This window comes from Centropristis striata, chromosome 5 (assembly GCF_030273125.1).
Source record: "Centropristis striata isolate RG_2023a ecotype Rhode Island chromosome 5, C.striata_1.0, whole genome shotgun sequence".
NCBI lineage: Eukaryota > Metazoa > Chordata > Actinopteri > Perciformes > Serranidae > Centropristis > Centropristis striata.
The window spans coordinates 16,736,581-16,762,384 of NC_081521.1; the positions used below are offsets into that span (position 1 = coordinate 16,736,581).

At 40.6% G+C, this 25,804-nt stretch overlaps 1 protein-coding gene across 2 annotated transcripts in view; it reads left to right on the plus strand.

The window, feature by feature from the left end:
- The first annotated feature begins 252 nt into the window (after positions 1-252).
- lama5 (laminin, alpha 5) overlaps positions 253-25,804 on the plus strand; it is a 158,557-nt gene continuing 133,005 nt past the window's right edge. For both annotated transcript variants that reach the window (XM_059332817.1, XM_059332818.1), the window contains exons 1-2: positions 253-695; positions 10,148-10,300. In XM_059332817.1, coding sequence (XP_059188800.1) covers positions 444-695; positions 10,148-10,300 — 405 coding nt within the window. In that variant the 5' untranslated portion in view covers positions 253-443. The remainder of the gene's footprint in view (positions 696-10,147; positions 10,301-25,804) is intronic.

The window sequence follows — 25,804 nt, forward strand, 5'->3', positions numbered from 1 at the left end:
TAATAATAAATATAATCAAACTAATTAAATAGCTCCTACAGAATAGTTTGAGTGTCTTTGGAACATTATAATCTGGCTGTGAGACACACACACACACACACACACACACACACACACATACATCGGTAGAGGATGTGCCCTCCTCCAGCCGCTGGGGCCGCTGGGGCCGGGCCAACAGCGAGCAGGGGGAGGAGGAGGGCAGGCTGAGCTGGAATAGGTGCCTGTTGGAGAGTTGGAGAGATCGGGAGAGAGAACAGAAAGCTCGACGCAGCTCTCCAGGACTAAATCCAGCTCCCCTTTCTCTCTTTTCCGTCGCAGTTTGCAACACTTTCCCCTCCAGATGCTTCACAACCACAGGAATTAACGTCTCATCTCTTTATCCTCGTTGATTGAGTCCTTTAGACTGTTTCCCCTCCGCTGGACCGAGCCAACAGGTGGTGGAGATGATGTGGAGCGGAGCGACGCTGCTGCTGCTGCTGCTGGCGACCTGCTGCCGCGTCGTGTCGGCGCAGGAGCTGCCGACCAACGGGGTGAACGGATACAGCCTGCACCCGCCCTACTTCAACCTGGCCGAGGGCACCAAGATCACCGCCACGGCGACCTGCGGGGAGGAGGACACCGGCAGGACCGTGCAGGACCTGTACTGCAAGCTGGTCGGAGGCCCGGTGTCCGGAGACCCGAGCCAGACCATCCAGGTGAGCCGGACAGAACTTCATAAAACTCTTATATATCTACTTATTCAGCTCGGTAGTGACTTGGAAACTTTATTGGAGCTTTAATTTACCCAAATGTGCCTCATTTATCCCCCATAACAGCCCTATACTGGACTGCTGCAGGAGTTTGTGGTGCATGCTCAGTTGTGACTTTAACCACATTTGTGCAAGGTTAAATAGTCTCTAAGGCATCCCAGTAGGACTAATGTTACTGCAGTGAGTCTGTATGGAAGCTTTGCACGCATTTCTTTAACATTTATAGGGACATTTAATGAGCCTATTATGCTCTTATCCTATTCTATTGCATTTGCAGGTTTAATATTCCAACATCGGTCTACTTTACACTGCAAAAAAGGTGTGTCTAAAAACAAGGTAAAAACACTAAATCTAAAGGAAATTATCTTGCTGCATCGACAGATAATTTCACTTGACAATATTCTTGAATTAAGATTGTTAAATCTAAAAATAAGCATGTTGAACACTTAAAATAAGAAATTAACTCTTAAAACAAGATAAATTATCTAACACTTCTAAATCTAAGTTGGGTTTTTTTAAATCTTGGTAAGAAACAAATAATTTGCATTGTAAGGACTTAATCCCATCAGATTTAGGGTATGTGAGGTAGTTTTGTGCCCTCTGAGAGCTTTACATTTACAGCACAATCACTGCTGCTGACTTCTCAAGTGTTTTACAGCATATTCGCTGCATGTTTCCTGTTTCTTTCCGTCTTCACACTGATGCCAGCCTTACACACACACTTGACTGCTCTGGGAGTAGAGGGCTGAACAGAACAGAGGGGGTCAGCAGTGTGCATGAAGCTCCAGCTGCTCTGCCAAGTCATTATTTCATGCACTGCTTCCTTTGTAGGACTTGGCAGCACTTTACTCAGGCCACTTATATAAGGAGAGGCAGGCAGCGCTTCATTCTGAGGCGATTCCACTGAAAAACTCTGCACATCGAGCTCTTACAGACGAGTTTTTAACGTGATGATGAGCCTGTAAAAGCTATTGTGTGTTTGATGTTTGAGCCTCTGGGTATCACTAGTTAACGCACAAAGGATTATTGCAGTGTCATGGGTTAACCATTAAAGCAACCCTGTGGGCGATAACATGCACGCTTATTGCTCCTCTCTCTCTCTCTCTCTCTCTCTCTCTCTCTCTCTCTCTCTCTCTCTCTCTCCCACCTGTCCCCCACATTCCTCCCGGTGACTGACCCGTGTCCTCCAATCACAGTTTATCCGCTCTGTTACCGCGAGACTATCCAGGAGGTTCTTACTATCAGACAGGAGGGAGCAGAGCAACAATCCTGCCTGATGTTTTCTAGAGTTTGCTGAACTTTTAGACATGAAAAGAGATCATGGATGAAGATACATTTGTTCAGTTGTTGGGATAAAGATAAGAGAGTAATCAGTTAAGGGACAGCAGGCAGTCTCAAGTGAACAAAACCCCTAAGAAACCTATTCCCTGAGGGGCATTCCTGCAAGCTCTCAGGTTGTTTATTAAACTTTAACTCAAGGACACACAAATTCCACTTTAGATGTGAAAAAGGAGGAAATAATTACATGTTTTACTGACTAATTATCTGTTATTCAGTTGGTGTTAAACTCTCTGCAGTACTTGATCCCGGCCACACTGAGGATTAGACCTAATATTCTCTCATCAAGAGTTTTTTGTAGTTTATTTTTTCACTCAGCCTTCCCTGTGATCGGGCTGCTCGGGGCAGTTTGGTTGAAGTGGCGGCGTTCGTGCGTAATTAGTTCAGGAAATCTCCAAAATGAACCCAAGAGATCTGCTCATTAGCTCCAGGAACGCTGCTCTGTGCTTGGCCGTAAGAGGTTTAGCCCACTTTGCTGCTGCGCTATTGTGGCTCGGCCCACTTACTGCACACACACACACACACACACACACACATACACACACACACACACACACACACACTTCTCTTTGATGAGGTTAATCCTGTTTTGATTTGACAGCAAGATGTGAGTGTTTTTGTTCATTAAAAACAGCAGGTGTGTGTGTGTGTGTGTGTGTGTGTGTGTGTGTGTGTGTGTGTGTGTGTGAGTGAGAGTGAGAGTGAGAAAAAGTCTAGAAAAGTTTAGGAAGGACTCAGTTTAAGCAAAACTAAAGACGCTCCTATCAGCCGTGGCTGTACTTTGTGTTTACTGATATTTAGCAAAACATTTTAATGAATTAATTATATATATATATACAGTCATGGAAAAAATATTAGACCACCCTTGTTTCCTTCAATTTATTGTTCATTTTAATGCCTGGTACAACTAAAGGTTACTATTGATAATAACCAAAATTATTATCAAGTAAACCATGGAAAATGTCTGGATATCAGCTCTTAAATTAAACTCTTAAAAGCTATTTTTGTTGTTATCATTAAATTTGTCCAAACAAATGTACCTTTAGTTGTACCAGGCAATGAAAGAACAAGAAATTGAAGAAAACAAGGGCGGTCTAATCTGACTGTCCCACCCTCACACACCTGCACGACCAATGTCAGCTCTAGTTTAACCCTCAGAACCCCTTGAAATGTATGTTTTCTTTCAGAGAATGCCAAAAATCATCCTTTCACTGTAGAAAGAAACTATAACTTGGATATATCTCTCAAAATAACTTTAATCTACATGTGTCACTTGAAACGTTGCCTCATTTTTTCTGATTTCTGTCATTCTAACTGTGTTATTCTGCACATGTTTGAGTTGTTCCCACTTCTAGCCATGATTGTGCTGATTAGATTTTATACATTGCATTGAAATACAAGCACACAGAGAGGAGACTGACGAGGGTTCAGGGGGTTAAAGCTGTGAAAGAGTCGGATATCACACTGGTTGAATGTTTAATAAACATAATAACCCAGAATCAGTCAGAGGAGATGTCAGTAAACTAGAGTTCTTCTCCTGAGGCTGGAGGTGGTGATGAGGTCGGATTCATCTTCGGATGGAGAGTTTGATGCTTTAGTTCACATTAATGCATACCTACAGTTTATGGTAATAGGTGTCATTGGGAATTTAGGCTGTAAAATATGTGTTTTCCACATGAAATCTGGCACCTGAAATTTTGGTGAAGTATCATGAAATACTGATGACATGTGAGGTAAAAGAAGAGAGGAAGAAAGAAACAGATGTGATAGAGAGAATGAGTTAGAGGAATAAGAGAAGAGCTGTGCGTTATGTTCTGAGAGGGAAAAAAAGAGATAACGTAAAGGGGCAGGTGTTGACTGAGCTGCACTTTGTCTCCCTCTGAGTGAGGAATCTGTGTCCTCAGGGCAAAGCTGCTGAGCTGCAGACCTGTAGAATTGTAGAGTTGCAGATTTATAGAGCTGCAGAGTTATATATTCATAGAGTTATAGAGCTGCAGGCTGCAGCACTGCAGAGTTATAGAGCTATAGAGTTAAAGAGCTGCAGGCTGCAGAGTTATAGAGTTATACAGTGGCTTGCAAAAGTATTCATACCCCTTGGATGATTCACCCTTTTGTTGCTTTTACACATGAAATCATGGTGGATATAATTTGGCCTTTTTTAAAAAGAATTTGCAAAAAGAACCTCTTTAATATCAAAGTGAAAACAGATTTTTACAAAATAGTATAAATGAATTAAAAATCTATAAGGTAAAAAAAATGATTGCATAAGTATTCATACCCTTTAAAGTAACTGAACTAGTAGACTAGAGTTCCAGCTAGTTGATGCAGCAGTGTCTCAGTTAGTGTAATGGAGATCACCTGAGTACAGTTGATGTGTGTCAAGTGATTATAGTATAAAAAAGCATGTGTCTGGGAGGTCCAGTCTCTGGTTCATCACTATTCCTCCTACAATTGCAACATGAAGACAAAAGAACACTCCTAGCAACTCAGAGAAAAGATCATTGAACAGTGGAAGTCAGGAGATGACTACAAAAAAAAAATACTTACTGGACATCCCACAGAGTTCAGTTAAACCATCATTAAGAAATGGAAGCAGTATGGACCTTGTTTAAATCTGCCTAGAGATGGCCGTCCTCACAATCTGAGTGACCTGACAAAAAGAAGACTGGAGAGGTTGGTCACCAAGACACCTACGACCACTCTGCGGGAGTTATAAGCTTCGGTGGCTCAGATAGGAGAGACTGCAGATACAACAACTGTTGCCTGGTTATTCACCAGTCGGAGATGTGCGGGAGAGAAAAAAAGCTCATCAAATCTCACCTGGAATTCACCCAAATGCATGTGGGAGACTCCAGGGTCAACTGGAAGAAGGTTCTACGGTCTGATGAGACAAAAACTGACCTTTTTGGCTATCAGACTAGACACTATGTTTGGCGAACACCAACCACTGCACATCACCACAAACGCATCATCTCCAGCATGAAGCATGGAGGTGGCAGCATCATGCTCTAGGGATGCTCCTCAGCAGCAGGTCCTGGAAGGCTGCAGGACCAGTCTTCTTCTGGTCAGGTCACTCAGATTGTGAGGAGAGCCATCTCTAGGCAGATTTAAACAAGTGACATACTGCTTCCATTTCTTAATGATGGTTTAACTGAACTCTTTGTGATGTCCAATGAGTTTAATTTTTTTTTTGTAGCCATCTCCTGACTTATACTTTACAATGATCTTTTCTCTCTCTGAGTTACTAGGAGTGTTCTTTTGTATTCATGGTACTATTGAAGCAGGAATAGTGATGAACCTGGACCTCCAGGAGACTGGACCTCCAGGAGACTGGACCTCCCAGACACATGCTTTTTAATACTATAATCACTTGACACACATCAACTGTACTCAGCTGATCTCCATTTCACTAACTGTGACTCTGCTGCATCAACTAGCTGGAACTCTGTTGAATTAGTTCAGTTACTTTAAAGGGTATGAATACTTATGCACTCATTTATTTTACCTTATAGATTTTTAATTAATTGAAATTATTTTGTAAAAATCTGTTTTCACTTTGATATTAAAGAGGGTTTTTTTGCAAATTCTTTTTAAAAAGGCCAAATTATATCGACCTTGATTTAGTGTGTAAAAGCAACAAAAGGGTGAAAATTCCAAGGGGTATGAATACTTTTGCAAGGTACTGTAGAGCTGCAGGCTGCAGAGTTATAGAGCTATAGAGCTGCAGGCTGCAGAGCTATAGAGTTATAGAGCTGCAGGCTGCAGAGTTATAGAACTATAGAGTTATAGAGCTGCAGAGTTACAGAGTTATAGAGCTGCAGGCTACAGTGCTATATAGTTATAGAGCTGCAGTCTGCAGAGCTGCAGAGTTAAAGAGATATCAAATTATAGAGCTGCAGAGCTATATTGTTATTGTGTCATAGAGCTATAGAGTTATAGAGCTGCAGAGTTATAGAGCTATAGAGTTATAGATCTGCAGGCTGCAGAGTTATATAGTTACAGAGCTACGGAGCCATATAGATATAGAGCTGCAGGCTGCAATGCTATAGAGTTATTGCGTTATAGAGCTATAGAATTATAGAGCTGCAGGCTGCAGAGCTATAGAGCTATATAGTTATAGAGCTTCAGGCTGCAGAGATATATAGTTATAGAGCTGCAGCCTGCAGAGCTGCAGAGCTATAGAGTTATAGCATTATAGAGCTATAGAGTTATGGAACTGCAGGCTGCAGAGTTATAGAGCTGCAGAGTTAAAGAGCTATCAAATTATAGAGCTGCAGAGCGATAGAGTCATTGCGTTATAGAGCTATATAGTTATAGAGCTGCAGGCTGCAGAGCTGCAGAGCTATAGAGTTATAGCATTATAGAGCGAAAGAGTTATGGAACTGCAGGCTGCAGAGTTATAGAGTTACAAAGCTACAGAGCTATATTGTTATTGAGCTGCAATCTGCAGGGCTGCAGCCTGCAGAGTTAAAGAGATATCAAATTATAGAGCTGCAGAGCTATATAGTTATTGTTTCATAGAGCTATAGAGTTATAGAGCTATAGAGTTATAGAGCTGCAGAGTTATAGAGCTGCAGAGTTGTAGAGTACAGAGCTATAGAGCAGCAGAGTTATAGAGTTATAGAGCTGCAGAGTTTGGATGGCGGAGGGAGGGAGAGAAAAAAAGAATTGTGAAGAGATATAAAATAAATGAAAGAGAGAGAGGAGAAAGCACTCTACTTGTTGATTCCCAGGTGGCCTTTTAGTTGACACGCTGCTTTTAAAGTGAAGTGACATGAGAGGAAGAACGTGCGCTGTGAAGAAAAACTGAGAAAAGCAGAACGGAACAGTGTGAAAGAGAGTTTAACAGCGAGGTAGAAACACAGATGCAGACTCTCTGACATCTCACTACACCAACACGCTTCGCTCTCCTCACATACAGGAGAGAAGGAAATCAGCTTCTCCAGCTTAAACTGTTTTGAACTTGAAGCCCCTTCGTTTCGCGTTGTTCAGCGGTTGCTTAGAGCTGATTTCCTGCTTTGTGTTCTCACATTTTACACACTGAGAGCATGGGAGTAATTAGGGAGATAATTAGTGCAGTTAGTTACAAAACCAGAGGTAAAGAGTAATGACAAAGAGAGCTGGCAGAGGGCTGGGATTCTTCTGAAAAAGCAATAAAACATAAACATAGACAGCTTTCCCTGAGATGAATTAGGATTTATAAGATTTATTTTGCACAAACCAAAATGTTTTTACTGCAGATACTTTAATTTATTGCCAAGAAAATAATGACTGTGTAGGTTGAAGAATGGTTGAAGAATGTAAAACCACCGACCACGACTCGAGGCTGCAGAGACAGAAACAGGTTAACATGATGGAGTGTTGGCGTTAAAAGAGTGGAAATGATTTTGGTGAAAACTGCAGAACCAAAATTGCCACTTTGTAAACTTCTCCTTATTTTTTAAATAATTTATTAATATTTTTTAATTTAGTTTTTTTGTGAGGTCCTATGTAAGAGAAGGTTTTGTTCCTTAAAAATAATAAAATTAAATAAAATTAATGTGACTGTATGTGTCACTGAGAGCAATATTTGAAAAACTGTATCTCTAATTAATTATATATTAGTTATATATACTTGTAAATGACAAGGTAGTACAAAATGTTAAACCAGACTTTGGTTAATTATACAGGTTTTTTCATCCAAAACGAACCAAAACACTGAGAACGAGGAAGATCTTGGGTCTATAATAATGAGGATAAATATAAAACAAAATTTGAATCTAAACTAAAAATAAATCAGTTTTGAATTGGGATCAAACACTGAGCTTGTTTATAAGATATTTAGTCAGTTCTATTCTCTAGATGTAACCATAAAGTCTCTGCTTCTATCGATGGAAAGGAAAAAAAAAAAACTCTTCATACACAGTTCCTGACAGGTTGGGGTCACATTCAAACAACTTCACCTTCAACTGGACTGAAAACCAATAAAACATCATAAAAACAAACAAATATCATACAGCTAAAATTATATTTTAAGCAAAAACATAAAGTATTTCTAATAATCTCTGTGCATCATTTGTCACACCAATGGCTGATGGTAGAGGCTGATTTGTAACATTCCGTGATCAGAAAGGAAGTGAGGAGACAGGAGGGGGTCAGGTGGTGAGCGGTGACCTCTGACCTCAGTGACCTGCAGTGATAACACGTCTGCTGGGCTCTTTGTTCACGTCTCTGCATGTTTAGTTTATACTAACAGCTCAAACAGCCAGCAGCGGGCGGGTTAAACGCTCACAGCCGCCTGGGATTAACCTACAATGAGGAGAGAGAGTCCAGTTGGAGAGGACACTTAAAAAAGGACAGGGACACGTTATTAAAGCTCACTGGACATATTTACCTGCCCAGTCGTGCTGTATGTGTGCTATAAGCCAGACTGATACGGTATTTTTAAGAGCGATGCTGATGCTGATTATAGAGAGATAATTCACCTATAACCGGTATGGGTAATATAGTAATTTCTTTTTCATTTCTTTTTGATGTGGATTGTGCACCAATAATTTAAGGAATACAAGCTGGTGCGGACCTAGCATCCTCTGGAGAGATAATACACTTCCAATGAAAAAAAAACCAAGTTATTTTCCAGAAATGTACTGTACTATTTCACATGTTTTTTGCAAACGCCCTAATAAAGGTAAATTACTTTTATTTCAAATATTAACAATAAAATAAAAGTTTTTACAGTATTATTCAATTGCTAAATGGTCTTAAATGTTAAATTACAGTTAATTCTTTGTAAAAAAAAATATACATCATATAAGCAGGAGGAAAATGTCTGTTTTCTGACAGCTGGCAGTCTGGCAGCAAAATTTTAGCTATTGTACACGTATATTTTGAATAGATTTTTGCTGTAGATTATCACAATTTTTAAAGAAATTATCTGTAAAATAACTTTATTTGTTGGTAACTTTTTACTGTTTCTTTACAATTTACTGATGTCAGAGCTGCTGTCTGAAATCCCTGAAAAGCTGCTTTTTTCTTAGTGACTTTGAATACCTTTAAAAGCGCTGTCAAATGTATTATTATTATTATTATTATTATTATTTAAGATGTTTAGACAGGAAGACTCTCTCTCACTTATTGTCATTTTCCAAAAACAAATCTGTGATAGTGAGGTCGTCTTTAGAGAGTCGCCACTCTGAAATAATGTGTGCAACGTGAATTTACTGCTGTAATGCCCATAGCTTAACTTTGCTATTTTTGAGAGTGTATCAATGTTAGTTTTTTTCATATAGTACACTGCAGGCTCTAACCGTGTGCACAATTATCAAAAAGAACCACTGAGACTGAGACTGGTTGAGGCAGACTGCAGGGCCTCACAGTGGCAGTAACCTGAGCGCAGTCAACACAAGACACCTGAGCCTCAAGCTGCAGGGACAGACAGGGACAGAAATCTCTTCTTTTCATAAGAGTTAACTCTGAAACACTTTGCTGCTAAATCTTAGAGAACAGAGGTCAAACCCACAAAACCCAGTGTGAGCTTGTCAACAAGGTCCTGTCGTAGAGTCAGTCTGCACAGCAAGTCTGTACAAAATACTTATAAAAGTTATATATAATAATATATATTTTCTATAGACTGCAGCAGGTGTCTTACTGACTGTCCCTTTGGAGTTTTGGTCTGTTTTGTCCCCCACCCCCACCCCCCAAAAAAACCATAACATCAGATATGTTAGTTGTAAATATATTTGACCTTATCATGTTTTACTTGGCCGCTCATCTTCAAATACAAACTGGCCTCCTGGAGTTTCAGTTTTTGTGCCTCTTCTGTGACATTTTGATGGTGTTTGAGTCATCAATGCATAACTCCAAGACCAATAGAAATGCAAGTATGAAGGTGAATATCTCAGACATATGTTATACACAATATACGGCATGGTGAGGTGAGGGACGATTCATCACACAGCGGCGTGTTCTGTGGTGAAAATGTGGTTAAAACAGTTGGAAAGGTAACAGAAATTTCTCAAGTACAGCAGACTCCTCCTGTGCTCAGCAAAGATTAAATTTAAAATGTATCTCTGTCTCCTCAGGGCCAGTACTGTGACATCTGCAGCCAGGGCGACAGCGACCGCGCCCACCCCATCACCAACGCCATCGACGGGACGGAGCGCTGGTGGCAGAGCCCGCCGCTGTCCCGCAGCACCGAGTACAACGAGGTCAACGTCACGCTGGACCTGGGACAGGTAGGACCCCCCCCCATGTACACTGCTGCTACTCTTCCTCTGCAGGGGTTTCAAACTATTGTGGAAAGTTTCCAGCATCTGCACAAGACTTCTTTGACTAAATCAGTAATTTTAACACACAGGAGTTGCTGGTCCACCGCTGCATATTGTGTCACTTTGATGTTTATTTGGTTTATTTTTGATTCACTAAAGTCCCACAATAACAGCTGATATCTTCACGTGTCAGACATTAACCGCTGGTAGGTTCCAGCATCTCCATTAACCTCTGCTGTTTTATTCAACTACAAATGAAGCTGACTGAGTTTAAGCCAGACTTTAAGTTGAGTCAAGCTCACTAACAGCTGTTGGCAGCAGGTGAACTCTCCTCCTGCCTGCTGTCTCTCTGTTCAAACAGCTGCAGCTCTGTCCGCTCTGATAAAGTGAAATAAATGTGAGTGTGTTAACTGGTTTAGTAGCTGAGTGATTAATCAGCCTCCAATATAAAGATCAAACAGAGAGTTGATTTAAAGATGTTGTTCTTGGCCGGAGCTGTGTTTGTTCTCACTGGTGCTGTAGTGAATCCATCACACACACACACACACACACACACACACACTGTGAAGTTCACCTCTGTGTGTTTCTGAACGTTGCTCTTGAACAACCTTTTATCTTTCTGAATGTGGCTCTTTTGTGCCAGCCTCTCCTGCTCGAGTGCTCCTCATTCAGCAGCACACACACATTTAGTGTGCATGCGTGTGTGTGTTTTCTGTCATAGCATTCAGTTTCCCATCCTTTTTTGTCCTTTTTTCTCCTCTCTCTCCCCCTCTCCCTCTCGGTCTGTCTTGTAAAAGCCTTATAAGCCTGTTTACCTTGTGGAAGTAATAAAATAACAAGTCCGTAGTTTTTAAAGATGTTTTTTATGCCCTTTCTCTGCTAATTATGTAACTAATTGCTCGATTTGATCTTCAATTTCTTTTGTCAATTAGTCATTTTAATGCTTTTTTTCATGCTGACTCACTTTCTAAAATACGTATGAGCCATCTCAAGACTTCTGCAGGATTCTTTGTGGATGAACTCAGTTTTACAGATCTGTCGATTAAATCAACTTATTGATTTCTTGACATATAGATTTCTTAGTTGACTCAGAAAATCTAAAAACATGAGGATCTGTCTTTTCTCGATTTGAGTTTTTCTTTGGGTTTTAGTTGGACAAAACAGAACATCTGACACTTTTGGTATCCAAGAAACTGTGATAGACATGTCTTTACTTAAAAAATATATAAATATAAAAACATTTTATAGTGTAAACAATATGCAGTTCATTTAAACAAGAGATACAATCATTTATGATGAATATACTGATTAGTTGCAGTCCTATAATTATTATTACAGTCATGTAAATAATGATTCAACCATTGTTTTCTTCAATTTGTTGTTGCATTTTAATGCCTGGCACAACTAAAGGTACATTTGTTTGGACAGTTATAATGATAACAACAGCAATAGCTGATAAGAGTTTAATGTAAGAGCTGATATTTCGCCATTTTCAGTGGTTTGCTTGATAATATCCAAAATCATTATCAAGAAAAACCATTGAAAATGTCTAGATTTCAGAGAGAGAGAGAGAGAGAGAGAGAGAGAGAGAGAGAGAGAGGGAGTGGGGGAGAGAGACAGGGAGAGAGAGGGAGAGAGAGGGAGAGGGGGAGAGGGAGAGGGAGAGGGGGAGGGGGAGAGAGAGAGAGAGAGAGAGAGAGAGAGAGAGAGAGAGGGAGTCTCTGGTTACCAGGTTGCAGTTTTCTCCTGAAAGAATGTAGGTGGGCTCAGTCCCAGGGTTTACAAGAGTGTCTGTGTGTGTGTGTGTGTGTGTGTGTCAGTCAGTGACAGGGCTCAGACCGTGCTCTAAAGACCCCAACACACACACGCACACACACAGAGCTCACCCCCTACCTCTGGTGAATGAAAGGGAGAGAGGGAGAGACTGGAATGTGAGTGAACCTGTCTCAACCTGTGGAGGGGAGGCTCGTTAAATTACCTCCAAACTCTCTCACTCTCTGAGGAGTAAACTATGTCATTTTTTCCGCCAATTTCACTTCGAGGAAAAGTTTTATTTTTCAGGGAATACATATCAATCAACTGATTTCGCTAAGAGTCCAGTGTTTGTATGGATTAACCCTCTGAAGCCCAACAATCGCCTAAATTGGTTTAAAGGAAAACTGTTAAAAGAGAAATTCATTTCTGTCAGAATCTGTTATTCTACATGTTTCATTTAAAATAAAGCGTTTGCACTAACCAGATCCTGTTAAAAACAATAAATTCTGCTCCTCAGAGACACTGTGAAGACATGATCGATTCTTCTGAGACCAACTGTCACGTGACAAATATTCACTGAAAATCTGTTTACACAGAGCAGAGAGGAGAGGACAGGAGAGGCTGTTTACACAGAGTAGAGAGGAGAGGACAGGAGAGGCTGTTTACACAGAGCAGAGAGGAGAGGACAGGAGAGGCTGTTTACACAGAGCGGAGAGGCTGTTTACACAGAGCAGAGAGGAGAGGACATGAGAGGCTGTTTACACAGAGCAGAGAGGAGAGGACAGGAGGGGCTGTTTACACAGAGCAGAGAGGAGAGGACAGGAGAGGCTGTTTACACAGAGCAGAGAGGAGAATGTAATAAGAGCAGAAAAAGCCCTGAGACATCTCTCTGGGCTTCAGAGGGTTAATGTGTAATTGTGTTGGGTGGTGCAGTCTGTGCTTGGTACACACCTGCTGCAGAAACGCTGTGATACTGATACTGATAGTGTGCTGAACTTACTGCCAGCTGAATTCCACACCGTGAGAATTTAATCTGCCCCTTTTTTCATTTTTCCTTAAAGCTGCTTCACCTAAAAACACCTCAGAGAAACGTACAGTGTTTTTTAGAGCTTAACCTGACCGGGTCATCCAGCAGCCTGAATACCACATTCTCCTTTCTATGTCCTTGTGTTTCACTGCAACATATTAAATCTCTATATAATCTATAAGTCCTGCAGCTCTATGGAATCAGCACAATCAGAACAACTCAAACATGTCTTACTGCAGAATAACACAGTTAGAATTACAGAAATCATGAAAATGGGAAAACGAAAGTTGACGCCCAAAACGTGTCAAAAGTTGTCTGCACATATTGTACATATTGAAGTATTGTCATGTTTCCACCTTCTCCTGTCCTCTCCTCTCTGCTTTTTTTTAAACACTCGTAACTGATGATCCGTTCAAGGAGCGTCAGAACGTCAGAGTCTGACAATAATGCCTGTTTTACAGTTTCTTTCTGTGATAAACGGTGTATTTTCTGTGATTCCTTAAAGAAAACACAAGTTTAATTCCCCAAGCAGGATGGAGAGTTAAACTGGAATCTAAAGAAGCTTTTCTCTGCATCATGGAGAGCAATGCTTCTTATAAAATACTTTCTACAACCCACCATGTTTTTTTATGCTCTCTACCATCAGCTTGGATCCAATATGTTAGAGTTCTCCTCCTGTCTCTGTATCTGAACCACCTATTTAGCCTGTTGTCTGCCTCAGATAACACTCAGCTCGTATTAGACGCTTTTATCTGCTCTACCTCCCTGTCTTCTCTCTGCTGCTCTCATTCCTCTTCACTCTTATCCTCTCTCTCATTACCTCTGCTCCTTGTTATTTTCTTCAGAAGTGAGGACCTGCTCTGATATTTTCTCTTCTGCAGTTTTTAGAGCTTCGATTTGTCGTTTTGGAAAACCCCTCAGTCCACTCAGATTCTAACAAACTGTTGAATATTCATCAGCCAGATCTGATGCTTGTCAGGTAGCAGTTTCTTTTTCTTTTTCTCATCATCAGGTCACTACTCTGTCGTCCTCTTCCAGCTTCTCCTCCTTCATGTCCTCATCTTTCTGAAACTTTATCTCATCTTTCTTTTCCTCTGCTGTCACTTTTTTCAGCACATAAATCGACATCTTTCCATAGTCACCCAAAACACAAGAATCAAGATAACATTCAAAAGCTAAACAGCAACATATTTGACAGGATCTCTTTTTTCGTAGCAATGATTCACTGACCTCAAGTTTAATTGGAGCTTAATTCCAAAGTTCATAGTCCAGATAAACACTGTTGGTAGTAGAGAAATATTCAAGCAAATTATAACAAAAGTAAAGTGTGAACTTGGTGCGTTTCCATCACCAGGTTTGGAGTAAATTAATCAAGCTACAAGTTTTATTATCCCTTTGAACCCCAAGCCTGATTTCACTGAGAAATGCATTTTTTAAATATTTGTAAATAAATCATTTTCCAAGTGCCAACAAGTGTCACAAATATTATTAAAAAAAGAATGTGGTCATATTGAACTATTTGCATTTTTACAGCCTCTCCTGTCCTCTCCTCTCGGCTTTGTGTAAACTTTTTCTAAAGTAAACTTTCGTAACCGATGAGCCATTCAAGGACTGTTGGAAATGTCATCCCCATGCATGGAATTTCTTTATTTTCATTTAGCGCTTCTGATGCAAAACTTCAAAATTTGCAGAAAACTATGTGAATGGAAACACGCCAAGATGCAGCACATTTGGCTTGTTTTTCTTTGAAATGCACTGGAACATTGTTTTCTATAAGTACAATCTATGAATCTATATCTCTGCACACCAAGGAGAGGAGGAGGAGGAGGAGGAGCTACCTGATGGACTGTAGCAATAATATGAATCATCCCATGAGGTCATACTCAGTTTAACACAATTCACTATTGTCTTGTACTTCTCATGAGATGCACAAGCTGTGATGTAAGCACACTGTAACTGTGTGTGTGTGTGTGTGTGTGTGTGTGCGTGTGTGTGCGTGTGCCCGTGTGGTAGTGGAAGGATTCTGTAATCAGGGAGGAGGGGGGGGGCTTGGACAAGGAAAAGGAGACAGGAAGGAGGATTTCAGTGGAGAAGAAAGCGGAGGTAAAGAGGAGGAGGAGGCAGGCTGAGGGCATGGAAAGAGGAGGAGGAGGAGGTGGAGGAGGAGATGACAGAACAGGGGATGTTTGTCAGTTTCAGCAGCCTATTATTAGAGCACAATATAGGCTTCAGTTGGGAATGTGTGTGTGTGTGTGTGTGTGTGTGTGTTCTTCAGGTGAGGTCTTCTCTTTTCCATAATCCCCCCTCAGTGAGTTAAGAAAGAGAAGTTTCCCTGTCATCACACTTGTCAGACTCTTTTGTCTGTACTTTTGTCTGTCGTCTGCACTGTTTTTAGTTCCGTGCAGAAGAAATGAGAGAGGAATGCACCACAGTCAAAAATGAGCCATTTCATTATTAATTTGCTATAAAACACAGCAACAAGCATCAGCTTTCTACTCCTCATCCAAATACTAACCTCAGTTGCATGCAAAAATCTTGTTTTTTTTTTTATTTATTTCTGTTGTGATAGCTTAACTACGATCTTAATAGAATTGGTTCCCTGCCAGTTTTTGTGCCAGAAGGGTTTAAAAACTGCTGCAGATATCCCATCATGGATAAATCTGCAGGTTATTTACTCAATGCACTGATTTCATCATTTAGTCTTTGAAATGTTAAAAAAAATGAATGAATGAATTAAATTCACTTGTTTTCTTCTACTAACAGTGCAGAAACTAAAGATATTCAATCGACTGTTAACAACGAAAAACAACAAATCATCATGTTTCAGAAGCTGTAACTGGAGAATATTTGCATGAAAAATGACTCATCAATTTATTAAATTGTTGCCATGTAATTTCCTGTCCGTGGTCTGATCTCTGCAGCTCAACATGTCAAAGTTTGACCATGTTCTCCTCAAGAAAAAGTCTCAAAGAAACCATAGAAGTCTGTTCTTTATCCAAAAAATATTGTGCAAATTGTTTCTCCAGACACACGCAGCTTCAATAACAAAGCAACATTAATTAATTTAATGTCGCCTCCATTGTTTTGGGTGGAGGCAGAGATCTCAGACACTACTGGAGGTCGGAGGAGAATTGATGTGTATTTTAAACAGACTTCAAAGTGAACCAACCCAACAAGAGTCAGATAAATCAAACGTGTCTAAATACGACCATACTGGAGCAGTTCTTTACTAGAGAGAGGGAAAAATGTTTTCACCGTACCGTGCCTTTAATTTCCTGGAGTGTTGGCAGGTTTCCCTGCAGGACAGAGACACACACACACACACTTGTTGAGGTAGCTCCATTGTTTCTGGTGCGTAGGAATGAGCGCCGTGCCAACTGCTCCCGATTGAAAGCTTCCTGCTGTTGATGTGTTCTGAGCGTCAGAGCACCTTTAAAGTGCCCGCCGCCCTCAGGCTGCAGATTGCAGGGTATATTTGGAAAATCCCGACGATTTCTGACAAGCTTTCTGAGTTCACAACAAACACGTTCAAAGCAATTTAACCTCAGAAATGTCTCCAGTTTGAAGTCAACTGAAGCTGAATATCACATTCAGTCTCGCTGGACTAACCCTTAGCAGCAGGTTCCTCCCCCGGCCCGACACTCTGTGATGCCCTAAGCTGATTATTCTTCATGTCTGCCTTTTATTTTCTTTTTCCAAAGCCAACAGGATAAGGCATTTTCCTTTCAAGGAGTGTGGGGGTTTGGGTTCTCAGAGTTTGGTTCTCTGCAGGTGAACACAGTTCGAACCAAAGCAATGCCACCAAACCACTCTTCACCTCTAAATTGCACAGAGTCTACCAGACTGTATCAGTTGTCATCCATCAATTCTCCGCGAGCCAAAACAATAACTGTGGCTCTTGCAGCTTCCAGATGTAAGGGTATATTAGTCCTGTCACGGTAATCAATATATTGACAAAAATGGACACGATAGTTTTTCTGGACTCCATAAATTGTCGTTTACATGCGTGTTTGTTTACATAAGTCATCAACATTCAGTCTCGCTGCTTCTTTCCCTTTCCTGTCAGTCAACTTGATCGGAGGCGGGGCTCACACACACACACACACACACACACAGACGGTGTGGACAGCGTTGAAGCAGAGAGAAAGAAAGAATTAGCGTACTCAAAGCTAAGTTTTCCGATGGCCGTAGTTGTACAATTACAGAAAGTTGAGTGTTATAAATGAAATCAGTTCCAGCCTGATGCTACAGCGGTGGTGTGGGAACATTTTGGATTCAAGCCAGATAAACGCGGAGAGCCCGCTAACATCAACTAGCCAGTATGTTGAATCTGTATGAAGATAGTCGCGACAAAAAGTGTCAACACAACAAACCTCAAAGTCCTAAAACACAACCATCCCATCAGATTTCTTTAGCTGGGAACAGAAAACACGGCGGGACACGGAGCGCCCTGTATGCTCACAGATAGTGTTACTCACTTTATAGTGAAAGACATGCTGCCATTCAACACTGTGGAGAAACCAGCGTTTAGAGAAATGTTGCAGACTTTTGATAGTATTGTGACTGAAATATCTGCAATCTAGATGATATCAGATCATAAATGGAACTCAGTGGTGGTACCCTGATGGAATACAGCTGCAGACACACACACTGCTGGGTGCTAGCAGACAGATTTACCTCCTGATGAGCAGCAGCAGTCTGAGTGGAACAAAAAGACAATTTCATGGATTACACCATGATGGACTCTGCCAATTCTGCTGTTTACGAGCCTGGGAACCACGCTCTGCCTGCTGTCTGCAGCCTGACTGCCAGCAGACAATCCCTGCTCTTTTTGTTTTGCTTTGTTTTTTACGCACTCTTCAGGTGTGTGTCTGTGTGTGTGTGTGTGTGTGTGTGTGTGTGTGTGTGTGTGTGTGTGTGTGGCCTGCTGTACAGCATCCAGTCATGCAGACAGCTCTTTGAAAGTGTGTGAGACTTTTCCAGATATCATCTCGTCTTCACTAAGATGTCTCCTTCTACATTTTTCACCCTCGCATCGTAATATCTCTCTCTCTCTCTCTCTCTCTCTCTCTCTCTCTCTCTCTCTCTCTCTCTCTCTCTCTCTCTCTCTCTCTCTCTCTCTCTCTCTCTCTCTCTCTCTCTTCTCTCACACACACAAAGACTCCTCTGTCGCTGGATGACTGACACAGTAAAGATGGAAATCAAAAAAGAAGAAAAGGGTCCAAAATGAAACTATATTCAGCTAATATGAATCTCACTTGTAAGATGGTAAGCATGGTTCATTAATAACTAATAATATGAGGTTTAAATTGTATGAACCACATAACTGAACCATGTGTTTTCATTAAAAGATCGCCAAAATCAACTTTTTCTTCTGATTCCTGTTATTCTAACTGTGTTGTTCTGCACAAAGACATGTTTGAGTTGCCCTGATTGTGCTGATTCCATAGAGCTGCAGGACTTATAGATTTATAGAGATTTTATTGCAGAGAAACACAAGGGCACAGAGAGGAGAATCAGCAGCACTAGCACCTCTTTTACATACCCAGAACTACTTTTAACCATTTTGTAGTTGTAAATAGCTCCTTATGTCATGTTTTAGAGTGTGAATGATCTACATTGTGAGCGCTGCAGACGATTTATATGTTATCATCATCATTACGCCTTCAAAAAGTCATTCATTTCTGTTTTCTGTTGCTGAACTTTCCCTAGTGACTCAGTCCACCACAAGTTTTCATCACAGCTTTTAATAGTGGCCCTCTTTCTATTTCTTGATCTAAATGCTTCAGCTCTCACTCTGAGGGTCGACAGTTGGAGTCATTCATCCCTTAGTCAGCGTAGACTCATCATCCTGTTTTCCCGTCTGTTCAGGGTTAAACGCTGAAACTGTCCCCACACAAACGCTGACACACAGTGCACATTTTTCAGTCATTCATTATGTGTACTGGGCAGGAAAATGAGAGAGAGAGAGAGAGAGAGAGAGAGAGAGAGAGAGAGAGAGAGAGAGAGAGAGCTGACCTTAATAGGAGAGATTCAGCTGTGAGTGACGAGAGGGAGAGAGAGCAGGATGAAGGAGGGATGATGGAGGAGGGTGAGAGTCTCAGAGGTCGTTCTGGCTCCTGTGTGTTGCTGTAGCTGATATCAGAGTGTGTTGATGTTGGAGAGTTCACACTCCCTCTCTCCCTGCTTCACTCTGGTATCTGACACATTTAGATAAATGCCCTTTCTTCAAGGTTTTCTCTTTTCCTTCCTGGGACTCAGCCAAGCAGGAGGAATATTATTTTTGGCGTCTGATGCACAAGACTCTCCACTTCTTTCCTGCTAAAACAAAATATATTAAACAACTTATGCACTATTTTTGTCTCTGCCTTGTTTGGAAGTTAATACATATATTATGTGTTTTATTTATACTTAGGAAAATATATATTTTTCTCTTTGAGCCGTTATTTTAACATCTTCACTTCTGCCTTAATCTTAACGTTGACAGTGAGCCATTGCTTCAGTCAAGATTTTATAATCAATCATCCACAACTCAAATTTCTCTGTTGTTGGAGAAAGTTGCATTCAAAACATCCAGTATAATTGTCTGAAACTAATGAATATTTACCCAGAAGTGCAGTTTGTGGTGCTTTCAATTCATGAATCATAACAGTTCCAGTTCAGCAGCAGAGCAAAATTTCTTATTTATTTATTATCATTTATGTTTATTTGTGTATGAGATGTGCTGCTCCAACAGTATTTCTGTCTGCCATTTCATCTCTTTCCATCACCATCTGTGGCCAAAATAACCAGCAGTGCTGCAGTGCATCTGTCCTGTCACTGGAGTTTTTTACTAGTAAATTCAGGTCTCAAGCTGCTGACTGGGATATTTAAACAGTTTTTGCATGTCTGGATTTTATGGTACAAAAAGCTGCAGTAGGAAAACACAATTTAACACAAATTACCAAAAAACATGTGAAAGGCGCTTTTTCCAAATGTCAGGAATTTCAGGGGAAAATCTAGTCTCTACATATTCTACATATTAAAGTGTTTGCATGTTTCCAGCCTCTCCTGTCCTCTCCTCTCTTCTCTGTGTAAACAGCCTCTCCTGTCCTCTCCTCTCTGCTCTGTGTAAACAGATTTTCAGTGAATATTTGTTATGAAGAAAAAATTGTATTTTGAAGAAATATCATAATCTTAAGATTCTTTTTTGTTATTAATTGCTCAGCTCTGGAATGTAAAACTGGGGGAAAAAGGAAAGGAGAGGAGAAGGAGGAGGAAGTGGTAGAGGTGAAGCTGCAGGAATGACCAGAGAGAGTGATGAGGAAAAAAAACTGGAGGAGGAAGAAGTGAAAGGAGGAGGAGGACAGGAAGAGGAGAGGGAAGTAGAGAAGGACTCCAGCTGGGGACGACTGAAAAAGAAGTCATTCATTCATCATACTCAATCTGTGATTGAAATATCAAATGTGTTGTGTGTGTGTGTGTGTGTGTGATTATCAAAGCAGAGGAAGAGGCGCCTCCCCACTCTTGTTGCTGCCCTTCACTGGTTTGATGTGTGTGTGTGTGTGTGTGTGTGTGTGTGTGTGTTCATGTTTTGCTTTCACTCATGATTTGATGAAAAGTTCACAGGCCCAGATATTTCTATCTGACAGTCATTAAATATCTTGTTTTGTTTGACCAAACATTCAAACACCCAAAAATATATTCCGATTTCAAAGATGTATCAGTTCAAATTAAAATCAAAAGAAAATCAGAGAATTATCTCACTGAGAGGCTGGAACCACAGAATACTGGAACAGTTTGGGGCTTTAAAAGTGACTGAAATTAATCAAAAAGTTTATTTTTCTTCCAATCTTCTAATCAGTGATTGGACAGACGGTAAAGATCTACCTGTGGAGATCTCTCCTCTCTCCTTGCATGAAGTCTGTTCCAACCTGCTGATCAGTCACAGGTCAGAGATCACGGTCAGGCTCTTCAGCTCTGACCCCCCCCGCTGTTCTGAACCCTCTGACCGCCCACACACACACACACACACACACACACACACACACACCCAGCTTCCTCTGTCTGTTCACCTTGTCAATCTTTTAACCTTTATCACCTCCTCTTCCATCTTCTCTTTCTTCTTCTCCTTCTTCATATTTTCCCTCCACCTCTCCCATCCATCTTCTCCTGTATCGTCTGTCAGCCTCTTTCCTCCCATCTCTTCTTCCTCATAGCTCTGTTGTTATCTCGGAGACAGACAGCTGGAGTTTCCTCCTGTCCTGCTGCTGGAGGGCAGAGAGTCAACATATAGATAACCTGACTGAGGGGCAGGAGGAGAGAGAAGAGGCTCTGCTTGATGAAAACATGGCAACATTTCCAGCCTCTACTCTCCTGTCCTCTCCCCTCTGCTCTGTGTAAACAGCCTCTCTTGTCCTCTCCCCTCTGTTCTGTGTAAACAGCCTCTCCTGTCGGCTCCCCTCTGCTCGGTGTAAACAGACTCTCCTGTCCTCTGCTCTGTGTAAACAGACTCTCCTGTCCTCTCCTCTCTGCTCTGTGTAAACAGATTTTCAGCAGAATCAATCATGTCTTCACAGTCTCTGAGGAGCAGCATTTAATGTTTTTAACAGGATCTGGTTAGTGCAAACACTTTATTTTTAATGACACATGTAGAATAAAGAGATTCTGACAGAAATATCAACATTTTAACACAAGTTTTGGTCACTTTTTATAACTGAAACATTTGTAAACGACGATCATTCAAGGACTGTCGGGAAGTTCAAATTCAAAGACGATAACGCCTGTTTTTACAGTTTCTTTGATAAACTGTATTTTTGGTGATCTCTTAAAGAAAACATGTTTTGATCCTGCCGGGGTTCAGAGGGTTAAACTGCTGGACTACAGGGTGATTGGCCTGCCAGCACACTAAACAAACTCAGGACCAAAACTTCCCATCAGCTCCGACTTTACAACAACTTTTCCATCGTGACTCCCACGCACAGCACAGTGAAGGCTAATGGTCTTAAATGGTTTTATCAACGACTCACTCTGACCTTCAGAAGCCTAACATTCCTTGAAAACCAAACAATAAACGTCTGAAGGTTGAATGCATGACTTGTACTTTGTAAAGATCACATGTCCTTAAAAAGAAATTCTCTCTTAGTGGGGTTTTTTTAGTCAATTTTATGGAGAATAAGTTTTTAAAAAATCATCAAATACAGGAATAAAGACATCATTGCTGTTTGTTTGACTGATTAACTAATCTTCTTTTTAATTAATTCCCCATTGAGTCTCATTTCCTTAGTCCCCCTGTGGGGTTTAAGGCACTACACTGGTATTCACGACCAACTGTTTGCTGCATGTTTGCTCTGCAGCCGCTCTGAAAGGCCCAACACTCTCACTGACACAATGGTGTGATAAAGGACCCATTGAGATCCTTCTGACTGCTCAGTCACTGGGAGGGCTCGGGAGTTCTGCACCATCAAAAGGAGATTGTGAGGGCGAGCAAACACGGCGAGACAAAGGGACGGAGCTGAGGGACGTTCAGGAGAGAGATGACGTGTCTGAACCGGAGCGCAGAGCAGATGTTTAACAGCATGTGTCATTAAATAAAAAAATAATGTGTCTGCTCTAACCAGATCCTGTTAAAAACATTCAATTCTGCTCCTCAGAGACACTGTGAAGACATGATTGATTCTGCTGAGACCAACGGTCATGTGACAAATATTCACTGAAAATCTGTTTACACAGAGCAGAGAGGAGAGGACAGGAGAGGAGAGGCTGTTTACACAGAGCAGAGAGGAGAGGACAGGAGAGGCTGTTTACACAGAGCAGAGAGGAGAGGACAGGAGAGGCTGTTTACACAGAGCAGAGAGGAGAGGACAGGAGAGGTTGTTTACACAGAGCAAAGAGGAGAGGACAGGAGAGGCCGGAAACATCACAATACTTCAATATGTGGAGAAAACTGGTTTTACAACATTTAGGAAACTTGTGGGCACAAAATGTTTATTTACAAATTCTGTTTTATTCCAACTTTAGAAGGTTCAGAACACCTTCATGAATCTTTCCTAAATCTTTTTTAGGTCCTTTCTAATTAATACATTTAAGAAAAAAACTTAAAGAAAATACATGTGACTGAGGCCCAAACAAAAAAGCCCCCCCCCCCAAAATGTCAGAATGTTAAATAGTAAACATCGAGTCACAGAGATATAAAGAATCTTGTTATCAGACACCAGACCAGGTCCCGTGTTGCTCCTGTTCTGGAAGTCCAGCTGCAGTGTGTGAGGAGTATGTGCAGACTAAACCCAGACAGAATAACACTTCCTGTGCCAGACTCGTCCTCCCTGAAGGACACCAACGACTCTGAGCTCGGCCAAACCCTGACCAGGAATAGCTCGATTGCTAATGTCAGCCCCGCTATCAAACAATGAGCTCATTTAGAGAACCGATAGAAGAACTGGAGGCAGACGGGCCCGATTTAACTTCAGTACTGTGTTTACTGCCACTTATTTTTACTCTTTCTCATTTAAGAGTCTGTTTTGGGTTTGACAACTTGAGGACAAACAGAACCTCTGAACCAGGCTGTTTAAAACAGACTGTTGATGCATGCAAGGAGCTTTGAGTCCTGCAACGAAACAAAAAAATCTTTGCTCTGACTTTGAGGCATCTGTCCAAACAATAGCTACACATTTATTCATTTATTCAGCTTTCCATCTGTGGGCTTTCCTGCTGCAGGGAGCCGGTCACTTATCTGAACTCCAACAAACAGTTTCAGGCTGTTTTTTCTCTTTTTACATTCTCCTCTCTGTGTCCTTGTGTTTCACTACAGTATATGAAAATCTATATAAATATATTCTGCCCTACAAAGCCTGACTGCAGTAACTATGCAGAGGGTAAATGAGAGAAACTGCTTTAAAGTTTTTTTTTACGTTTTTTAAAAGGCCAGCCAAATGGGTTATAGGTAGGTAAGTGATATCACTCTAATTTCTACATGTAATGATAATGTAATTTTTATGCTAAAACATCATGATGATTTATTTGACCTTTGACCCCAAAAATGTAGTTACTGCACTCTGGTTTTTGCATTGCTGTAAAAGTAATGCAAAAACTGAGTGCAGTAACTACAATATTGTTGTCTTCTTTCAGCTTTTATATTTTGTTTTCAGTGAATAAACATTTTCAAATTGATTTTGTTAGAAGTGTATTTAAAAGTATTTAACAACTATTCAAAGATCTGTGTATTTTACACTTAATATCTTAATGTAATCATTTTATCTCACTTTTTTACTTGATCACTATCTAGATAATAATTTCCCTCTCAAATAAACTCATAATTTCGATGATTCTTGTCTCCACAATTCAACACAATGAAGGAATACAAGGCTACACTGTATCTATATCTATCTATCTATCTATCTATCTATCTATCTATCTATCTATCTATCTATCTATCTATCTATCTATCTATCTAGCTAGCTAGCTATCTATCTATCTATCTATCTATCTATCTATAGATAGATCTATATATATATATATATATATATATATATATATATATATATATATATATATATAGATCTATATATATATATATATATATATATATATATATATATATATATATATATCAGACGGTGGTAAGTGAACTCTGCTTTTTAATTATAACTACTGTTATTACTGCTTTGTGGGGCAGTGTAAGTCTTGCAGCTCTGTGGAATCATGTCTAGAAGTCGGAACAACTCAAACAACCTCCACCTGATTATGAAAGTAAAGTGAGATGACCTTTCCCTCCGTGCCCTGCACTTCCTCTCTCTCCTCTTCCGCGCCTCCGTTTCATTCACCAGCAAAGAAACTCAAACAATCCTCTGGAGTTGACCTGGTTAAAACCAATATTTACTGTCACATTAACAAGGGCAGCCCTTTTCTTTGTCCTCCTCCTGCTGCTGCTTTCAGGCCTTGTTTCTTCACATTTTATCATCACATGTGCTGGCCTTTCTTCTTCTGTTCACGGAAAACTCTGATAAGTGAAATACGGCACGAGATAACTGAAGGAACTGCAGATAGTTTTCAGCATGTGGAGACCTGATTTTGATTTCTTTTGTTCAATATTCGTGACACTTGTTGGCATCTGAGACAGTGTTGCATGTAGAAATTCCATTGGATACCAGTCTTTTTAAACTAAGTCATATTTTTTTAAAACTTTCTGTCATTTATAACTGTTTTTCTGCACAAAGACATGTTTGAGTTGAGAATTGTGTGGCTGCAGGAATGTCTTCCTCCTGACACAAACAGAGGAGTGGACGGAGTGGGGGATGGAGGGATGAGTCGATAGAGAAAGAAAAAGAAAGAATGAAGGGGAGGACAGCAAACAGAAGGGAGTGTTTTTTCCCATAGTTAAGTCATAAAATGGTGAATGGGAGTGGAGGTGTGTGTGTGTGTGTGTGGGGGGGGGGGGGGGGGGGGTCGATGTGTTTGAGGCAGAGGTTTCTCATCGTTTAGACTGAATTTGAATGGATATGTGTTGATTCTAGAGCCTGTAGAAAGGAGCAGATACTGTTGAAAAAACCTGTAAAGGTTCAGAGTAGGATCCACTCTGCTTTTCATCCTTTAGATTAACAATAAACAGCTTTGTGTCGCTCAAGTCTGAAATCCTTAAAAAAAATACACCTCAAAAGTCTTAAAAGAGGCAGAAAACTGACTGAACGATCAGATGTTATTGTGTAAATGGG